At 39.3% G+C, this 9,970-nt stretch overlaps 1 protein-coding gene across 1 annotated transcript; it reads left to right on the forward strand.

The window, feature by feature from the left end:
• Window positions 1-210: 210 nt before the first annotated feature.
• ATP5MC3 (ATP synthase membrane subunit c locus 3) lies at window positions 211-3,508 on the forward strand. The gene is made up of 5 exons (XM_045560122.1): window positions 211-306; window positions 492-602; window positions 1,784-1,861; window positions 2,375-2,568; window positions 3,250-3,508. The coding sequence occupies exons 2-5, from the start codon at window positions 564-566 to the stop codon at window positions 3,362-3,364; spliced, it is 426 nt and encodes a 141-aa protein (XP_045416078.1). The 5' UTR covers window positions 211-306; window positions 492-563; the 3' UTR covers window positions 3,365-3,508.
• The last annotated feature ends 6,462 nt before the right edge of the window (window positions 3,509-9,970 follow it).

Genomic DNA, 9,970 nt, shown 5'->3' on the forward strand with positions numbered 1-9,970 from the left:
AGCGAAACAACCCGTTCAGTGATCTCTGCCGGGATGCGTCTTCATTGTTTTCTGGTTGTCTCCCCGTTAGCACCCTCTGCCCGTCAGCCCGTCACCGGTGGCTGTCGTTGTCCTTCCCGGCTAGTTACCAATAAAGTTGTTACAAAGTGACCTTGAGCGACTCCCTTATCGCCCGATACCCCGCCTTCTCCATCCGGGTGCCCCGGCGCCAATAAGAGGCAGAATGCGCCTGCGCGCCCAGCCCCGCTCTTTCGACCTCTGCCGCCGCTGCTGCTGCCGCCGCCGCCGCCGCCGCCAGCCGGGAAGGTAAGTGGCGGGTGCCTGAGCGCGGCCTGACGGGCGGAGCAGCGTCCGGTAGGGACCCATTCATTCTGGTGGCGCCTCACTGGGCACGGGGCCCAAGGTGACGGTGTGCACGGGACCTGGCAGGGCCGGGTGGGAAGGACAGGCCCCTGGAGGGCGCTTGACCTTAAGCCTCTTTGCCTCCGCAGAGAGGAAGCGGGAGAGGAGCCCAAGTTGCCTGTCACCCAGGTCCTACAGCCGCGCCGTCCGAAGAGTGTAAGATGTTCGCCTGCGCCAAGCTCGCCTGCACCCCCGCTCTGGTGCGTAGCCCGGGCTGGGCCGGGGGACTGAGAGCTTGGGCCTCTTGGCCTGGAGCGTCCACGTTGTTGAATGGGGCAACCTTGGGCGGGACACTCCGCCCTTTCAGCAACAGCTTTCCCCTTACCCCCGATGCCCTTTTCCTCCTTTTCTCCTAATCCTGGAGCATCTCAGCCCCCCTCCCCTCCGCTAGGACGGTGGAGAACAGCCCAGGCCTAGCTGTCAGGCCCCTCTCGGCGTAGGTCAAACCCTCCTTGCCCCTAGTCCTGGAGCGGCCCACTCCCCCACCTTCTCGATCTCTTTGTTGGGTTGGGGTCGACGCTAAGTTAGGGGTACTGCTGAGAGTGTAGGGGGCTGCTGAGGCCTAGTTCACCGCAGCTTCTCTTCAGTGCTTCTCTGTAGGTCAAACTCGCTGCTGCAGAGGGAGGGACTTTGCCTCACCATGTGGGGGCGGAGGAAGGTGGTGAGGGAGCTCAGTCTTTCTTCCTGCCTCTGGATATTATTTCCATAACCATTTTGCAGGCTTTGAGTGAAGTCTAAATCTGGAGGACATGTTTTAGGGAATCAGGTCTTGGTTCTGAAGGGATTTTCTGTGACCTTAGTTTAGTGGACACTCAAGGGCAAAGAAGCTGGACCGGAATATGTCCTTATGGTCAGAGTATTTTACCAGTTATTCCTAAACTGATGTAGAATTGCTTCAATTCTTTTTTTTTAATTTTATGATTAATGGTCATATAGGAATGTCTTGGACATGGGGGGAGCTCATTAACTACTGGACTATTAAATGACAAATGTTTAGAGTGACACTCCTAATATCCTTATTGGTCCACTTAAACTTACCAACCAATGTGGGGTTTTTATTGCTGTTTTTCTGACTTGAATTGTGGCACTACAATAATTGAAACGTTAAAAGCAATTCTTACTCTCTTTTTAATTAATTGTTCCTAGAATTTTTATTCAGAGTATTGCAAACAGGTTATGTAAAACTTTACATTTCATCAGCATGAAACTATTAAAATTGCTTCATGTATTGAAAATGATCAAACAGCAAAGATAAGAGTCAATACAGAAAAGTCTCTGATTCATTTTTGCTGCTTGCTTTTTAGAACTGATAGTACAAGAAGGTCATTGAAGTCTCATCTGTATTTTTACTTAATATTTGGAATCTTTTTTTCATTAATAGATCCGAGCTGGATCCAGAGTTGCATACAGACCAATTTCTGCATCAGTGTTATCTCGACCAGAGGCTAGGACTGGAGAGGTAATAGTAATAATAAAACTTAGGTAACACTAGTTAGTCTTATTTATGGTTTTGATTAGAGTGAAGGAAAAAAACTCCATTAATGAATAGTTTGAGGACAATCCTTTTTTACCCTTTTATCCAAAAAATATGTAGAAGATGAGCCAATGAGAGAAACCTGTGCGTCCAAAACTTATCCACCTGAGTTGGCCAAGAAATAGTCAGTATTTATATTTAAGTCTATAATTTTGAGTTTCCTATATTTGAGATTATAATAGCTACAGTTTTTAAAAAACTTACTTTATTGTAAAGCATATTCATATAGGTTGTTTCATAATTTTCAACAACCTTATAAGGCATAGATACTGTTATCCCTATTCTACAAGATCAGAATTTTATTCTAAGCTCTTGGTTTTTCTATTGTGCCATACCACTGCCTGTTCACAAAATAGAGAAGTACTCATTTTGACAGTACAGTAATTAAAACAGCTGTGATGACTGATTTGACCTTTGTCTTTATTTCCTGTTCTCTAGGGCTCTACAGTATTTAATAGGGCTCAGAATGGTGTGTCTCAGCTAATCCAAAGGGAGTTTCAGACGAGTGCAATCAGCAGAGACATTGATACTGCTGCCAAATTTATTGGTGCAGGTGCTGCAACAGTAGGAGTGGCTGGTTCAGGTGCTGGTATTGGAACAGTCTTTGGCAGTCTTATCATTGGTTACGCCAGGTAATATTTCTATCCCTGAATAACTTTAAGAGCATGCCTGAAATAGTTGGAAACTTAGAAAACTACTGACATAATAATAGCTACTTTGTATTAAGTGCCTACTCTGTGTCTTGCATTACATTTAGAGGGCTTTGTATATATTATCTCACTTAATCCTCATAACAACCCTTGGGGTATACTGTACCTATGAAGGAACAGAGACAAACAGAAGTTATATTACTTGCCCGAGTCATAGCTAGTAAGTGTTAGAGAATGAATTTTTCAGTCTGACTTCAGAGTCTGTATTCCTAATTATTAAGCTATATTGGGAATATAATAGAGCACTTTAAGAAAAGTGTCAATTCCATTTTATTTTTTAAGACCTTATTTCTAAACTTTAAGATCTTAAAAAGTATAGAATATACTTTCAGAGGGATAAGAAGAATGTCAGAATCCCTTAAAATGGATGAAAACAAACCATTTATGTTGACATAGAGAGCTCCCTGCCTTTATGCCATATGATTATCAGAATTGGGGAGAAAGAAGTGTCAAAGGCAGAAACAAAAGAGATCTAGGCAAATACTCTTCTAATAGACTTTCTAGTTTACAAAAATCCCCATGCTAGTAATCTGATTCTTTAACATTTACCAAACATGTTGAAACTAATATTTCAAAGTAACAGTCATATGTGGTCTCTTTTAGAAACCCTTCGCTGAAGCAGCAGCTGTTCTCATATGCTATCCTGGGATTTGCCTTGTCTGAAGCTATGGGTCTCTTTTGTTTGATGGTTGCTTTCTTGATTTTGTTTGCCATGTAACAAATTACTGCTTGAAATGTTGGCATTCATATTAATTACGGATGTAATTCTGTGTATCTTACTGTGACTCCGAAAACTGTAGTGTTGGTGTCATGGAAATGTACGTTATTTCCAAAGTCATTTCATTAAAGATGAAAACTTTAATTTTTGCTGTGATTGTACTTATACTAAATTTAGGTCATCACAAAGAAGAATATGCATTCAGGCAGATGCTGTCCAATTCAGAGGAAGCTACAGCAGTTGCCTTACTGATGAAAAATGTCCTAATGTAATTTTTATGGGAATTCTTTTATATAGTGTTCTGCACATTGTAATTTATAGGGCCTTTGTTTATTCATATAAAGAAGTATTTGAGTGTTTTGAGCTTTTATGAAATATGATTAATTAAATGAAGGTAGTTAATGCTCAAGATGGTTTTGTGTTTTTAAGGTCTAACATGAATTAGAATACTTGGAAGCAAAATCACATCAAGGACTGACTTGGCTGTTCTTACACAGCTGGTTCTAAAATCATGCCAGCTTTTTAGGAATTAAAGCTTTAAACTGGGGGCTAATAGGATTTTTGTGTTTCATTAAGTCTCACATTAAGCAATTGTGTGTCTATAATGAATCTTACCTGTATTCTAAGAAGGGATTCAATCTAACTAGCAGCTAGTTTCTTACTTGGACAAGACTCTTATTAAAAACCAAATATCAAAACTGAATTGGCTACATTTTTAAAGCCAAAAGTTGCTAATGTAATGCTTATCACTGCTGCTAACATGTTTATAGTGGGAGTCTTGGGAATGATAGTTGGCTCAACAGTATCAGTTGACTTCTGATACTACATGTTGCTTCTTGGTCAAACTTTTCCTATTAAAAGGAATAAAGTGGTGCTACTGTAGAAAGACTTTGAGTCTTTCCCCTAGCAAATATATTGTACCATTATATTATTTGTCATCTAAGTTTCAGGGTTTATTTGAAGGTTAAGATGACCATTAGGAAAACTACATTTTACTTTTTAGTGGCCTCTGCCTAATTTGATTTCAAGTGAGAAAGAGTGGTCAGTTTATACTGAAGTTTTTCAAGTGGGGTGGGAAGACCACCTCCATCAGAATCACCTAGAGTGCTTATTTAAAATACAAATCCCTAGGCTTTGTACCTACTCAGTTAGATTCTTTACCCACGAGACTTAGCAGTCTGCATTTTTTTAAAAGGGTTCCCAGGTAATTTTTGTTCATACTGTTTGAGAATGACTAAGTTATACATCTCCATGAAATGAGGCCCAAAAAAGCTAAAGAGCTAGAGCCACTACCAGTTTTTAATTGATTAATCATCTAGTTTATATCAAATATGAAATTCCTAGAGCCTAAACTATTTTCTTGAATAGCACTATCCAGTATTTAAAACTCAGCAACGTAAATAAAAAGCACTATTATGTGACCTAGTGATTTCATGCCTGGATATATTCCCAAAAGAATTAAAAATAGGTATACAAACAAAAGCTTATACACAAATGTTCATAACAGCCAAAAGGTAGAAATGGCCAGGTGCAGTGGCTTGTGTCTGTAATCTCAGCACTTTGGGAGGCCAAGGCATGAGGATCATTTAAGGCCAGGAGTGATCTAGAGCAGTCTGAGCAACATAGCGAGACCCCCATATCTAAAAAGAATAATTTTTAAAAAGTTAGCCAGACATGAAGGCATGTGACTGTAGTCCTAGCTACTTGGGAGGCTGAGACAGGAGGATCACTTGAGCCCAGCAGTTCAAGGCTGCAGTGAGCTATGATAGTGCCACTGTACTCCACCCTGGGCAACAGAACTAGCTTTTTTTTTTTTTTTTTTTGAAACAGAGTCTCGCTCTGTTTCCCAGGCTAGAGTGCCGTGGCGTCAGCCTAGCTCACAGCAACCTCAAACTCCTGAGCTTAAGCAATCCTTCTGCCTCAGCCTCCCGAGCAGCTGGGACCACCGGCATGCACCACCATGTCCAGCTAATCTTTTCTATATATATTTTTAGTTGTCCAACCAATCTCTTTCTATTTTTAGTGGAGACGGGGTCTCGCTCTTGCTCAGGCTGGTCTCGAACTCCTGAGTTCAAACAATCCACCTGCCTCGGCCTCCCAGAGTGCTAGGATTACAGGCATGAGCCACCGCACCTGGCCTGTAACAAAGTTTCTGACATTGAAAGTACACTGGAGTACATCTACTCTTGTCAGCAGAAATGTTTATTGTGTACCATTTTTATAGGAAGCACCACCACCCTTAGTTTATAAGCTTTGCAAACAAATATCATTGTAAATGCTTTTTACTAACTTATTAGTTTCTGAACACAGGCTAATCAAGACGTTATTTTCACATCAAACAGGAAATGAAGAATTTTCTGTGTTGATAAGAGTTGGCCTATTTAAAAACTCCAATAGTCAAGAGCACCCTAGAGTGGTAGAGTGCCAGTTCAACTATATTCAGAATGTTGTTCCTAAAGGCATTTTAGATTTTCAGGCACACTTTTTATTTGGTAATATATTGTTTCCTTAGTGCACAAATGTAATATTTTTAATGTCTTTGGGATTAACTCAAAATATAGATTTGAGGCATGAAGTCTATCATTGAACTAACTAAAGAGAAGCTTGTCATTTGTCATCTAGCCACAAACACTAGACATATATGCAAACAAAATTCAAAGTAAAATGGTGAATTTCACCAGAGTGGCAGTAAATGCCAAGATGTTGGCAGGGAGTAGAAATAATTTTCCAATGAAGGAATCACGTGAAAAAGTGTTGTTTGTCTATAATTTAAGATAAACCTTGAAGAACTGGTGTCATGGGGACAGACCAGAAGAAGAGGATATCTTGGCTAGTGAACAGCAATGAGGGGAGGTAAATCAACAAAGCATTGGTACATGAGAAACAAATAGTTTCCTGAGTATGAGAGGCAAATAGCGTGAGATAAGCCTGCAAAGGTAGACTGGGACCACATTAATAATTGTAAATTGACAGCTCTAAGAGTGTGTATGGGCTTTATTCTTGTAACTACAGACAGCCGTTGAAAGTTTAGAGCTGTGTTTTAGAAAGGTTGACATGAGACCAGTGTGGAATGGACTGGAGCCAGCAATGAACAGCAGTTACTACAGGAGCTTTGCAGTCTTGAGGGCCTAGTCTAGGATGGTGGCAATGAGTACAGTTGACCCTTGAACAACACAGGCTTTGAACTGCATGAGTCCACTTATACGTGGATTTTTTTCAATAAATATGTTGGACAATTTTTTTGGAGATTTATGATAATTTGAAAATACTTGTAGATGAACCACATAGCCTAAAAATTTTTTTTAATTAAGAAAAAGGTATGTCATGAATGCATAAAACATAAGTAGATACTAGTTCATTCTATCATTTGCTACTGTAAAATATGCCATAAAATCTATTATAAAAAGTTAAAATTTATCAATACTTATGCACTATACATGGCAACATTCTTAGTCAAGAGAAATGTAAACAAAGATGCAATATTAAATCATAACTGTATAAAATTAACTGTACCACATACTGTACTGTAATAATTTCATACCACCTCCTGTTGCTATTGCAGTAAGCTCAGGTATTGTGCATATCCACTTAAAACGTGGTGTGATGCTAATCATTTGCGCGTGAGCAGCTCGTCTGTCCAGTAAGTTGTGTTTTGCAATAAAAAGAGATCCCTCAGTTCCTGTGTATTTTCCATCGTGTTTAGTGCAATACCCTAAACCTTGAATAACACCATGGGACCCATACAAAGTGCCACCAGTGATGCTGGAAGTGCTCCCAGAAGCAGAGAAAAGTCATGATGTTACAAGAAAAAGCTGAACTACTTCATATGTGCGGTAGTTTGAGGTCTGCAGCTGCAGTTGCCCATCATTCAGACAGATGATTGATCTTATAAACAGACAACATAAACTTATGGTATTGATAAATACAGTACAGTACTGTATTTGTCTTCCTATGATTTTCTTATATCGTTTTATTTTCTCTAATTTATTGTAAGAACACAGTATATACTATACATAACATACAAAATATGTATTAATTCATTCTGTAATCAGTAAGGCTTCTAGTCAACAGTAGGCTATTAGTAGTTAAGTTTTGGAGGTGTCAAAGTTGTATGCAAATTTTTGATTGCATGGAGGGCTAGTCCTCTTATCCCCCGAATTGTTCAAGGGTCAACTGTATTTTAAAAAGTCTGCAAAAGTAGTATCAGTAAGACTTTACACCTAGATCTCAGGAACCACGTAAGAGAGGAGAGGGTGTATGCACCTAATAAGTGTTAGTCCCTGTACTAGAGACATTATGTATACTGCCATTTAACCTTCATGACAACCCTGTTAAATTGGTATTAGTTTCCAAGATGCGAAGAAAAATAGGCTCAGAGTTGTTAAATAATTCTCCAAATCACATAGCCATTAAGTGGCAAAGTCAGGATCCAAATTAGGATCTTCCTTGATTTCAAAGCCCATACTTTGATTTTTTAGTGTGACTGTGTTAGGGATGACAAGGAAAAAAGCTGATTTGGGGAAAATGAATTCTGCTTTTTTTATATAATTTTAAGCATAAGAGGGATAATCTTATTTATAGATTTGTGGGGTTGAAAAGAGGGGAGAGGTACGATGTATAGCATGGAGTAGATGTGAAGAAAAGAAGTGCAGAGCAGCAGTAAGGACCCAACTCCAGGTAGGAGCTGAATTTGTAGTGAACATCATTAACCTAGTTGTCTGAGTCCCACAATGTTGGGAAGCTTGTTAACATGAACTGACCTAAAGAGCAGTGAGGGTTATCAGGGCTGGCCACTGGCAAGAAATGACAGAAGGTCAAGGGGGCTCTAGGCAGAAAGCAAACAAACAGATTGTTCAAGAGAATGACCTATAAACTTCAAACAGGATAAGGAACAAGTGAAAACACAATAGGGGTGAGAAATTGGAATAAGAGAGAGGGGTCAAGGGCTCAGAGGTATCAGGAAGGTTGAAGGTCCATTTTAGTAAGAGCCAAGAAATACACAAGAATTTGAGTTCAAGATCTTGGAGGGAAGGAAGGGTCAAGGAATGATCAAAATTTATGGTCAAGTCACTAAGAGACTAAAGTTGGGTAAAAATAAATGTCATTGCAGTTAGTCGTAAGGGATTGTAGACAAATGAGAAATCGCACTTTAGAACCAAATAAACTATACTCATGCTTCTGCTGTAAGTTTAAGTTCTATTAGGTAAGTTTAGCCAATATGGTTTGGTTTGGATGTTAGATATCTGGGAGAGGAAAAGTTTGTATTGTTATAGTACTATCATCCACAAAGCCTTTTAAAATATTATGTGATTTCTACACATGAAATTATAAATGAGTTGTTGAGTTCTCTACATGCTGAGTATATCAACCTGCTGATTTTGTGGTATTACTCTACTGCTAATATAATAGACTTAAGACCCAAAACACATGATCTGTCATCAGTTACTTGCTGAATTCTTTACATTATTAAGGGGAAAAATTATTCTTTTCAGATCTAATACCATCCTCCTCTGCCTCTACAAACATGGCAGTTTGATTCTGTCTCTGCCAACAGCAAAATGCCTTGGTTTGATTTGATGTAGAGATTGTTAATAAATAGTAGCTAACTAAAACTTGTCACAATATAGGATTTACCAAAAAACATTGTTTCCATAGATTTTTTTAAAAGTACATAGCATGAGTTTATTTATACTTCTCTTTCCTCCACCCATCCCTATCCCTCCTACCTTCCCACCTTCATACACACATATCCTCATTTGCACACACTCCTGTAGGCTTTCTGATGATGTGTATAACATACTAGAGAGTATACTGAAAGCAATGTTCATGGATTAGCAGCATTGGTATCACCTGGGAGCTTGTTAGAAATGCAGATTCTGGAGCCTCATCTCAAATCTACTGAATCAGAATCTGCATTTTAACAAGGATCTCAGGTGATTTGTATACAGATTAAACTTTGAGAAGCACTGTACTAGAATACTGCAATTCCCAGCATGCCATGACTTATGTTTTAAAAAGCTGTCAACTCATTCATTGGGAGAATTTTTTTTTTCCCCTGCATTGGAATGTACTGCTAACCCAGTGATTCTCAAAATGTGCTATGATAACTTCTGGGGGTGGTGGGGGGTGCTCAAGACCCTTTCAGAGGGTTCATGAGGTCCACCCTTTTCCAGTACATAGCTGTGTGAGGCTAGATTTTCATTATATACTTCAAAACATCATAACAGACAGATCAAATGCAGAAGCAGATATAAGAATACAGCTGTCTTCTATTAAGTATGACAGGCATTTACAAAAATGAAAACAATGCCATTCTATTTTTGGCATTGTTTTGGAAAATACAGGGGTATTCTGAATGTTATTTATGTTAACATGCTGTTACGGGATCCAGGGTCCCAAAACCAAAACATTTAGCAATCACAGGTCTAATCTGTCAGTGAGAAAACAGGTTCCAATATATGACATTTCATTTAAAACTCTATAGAAATGCCACTTTTGTAAACTGAGGGTACCCCTATCTCCCCCTATCTCCCTAGTGGACACATCCTGTCCACTATCAATCTGTTTATAATCTCTAAAATTGGCAAGAATTTGTACTTCTTTCTC

The sequence above is a fragment of the Lemur catta genome, chromosome 8 (genome assembly GCF_020740605.2).
Source record: "Lemur catta isolate mLemCat1 chromosome 8, mLemCat1.pri, whole genome shotgun sequence".
In the NCBI taxonomy this organism is placed as follows: Eukaryota; Metazoa; Chordata; class Mammalia; order Primates; family Lemuridae; genus Lemur; species Lemur catta.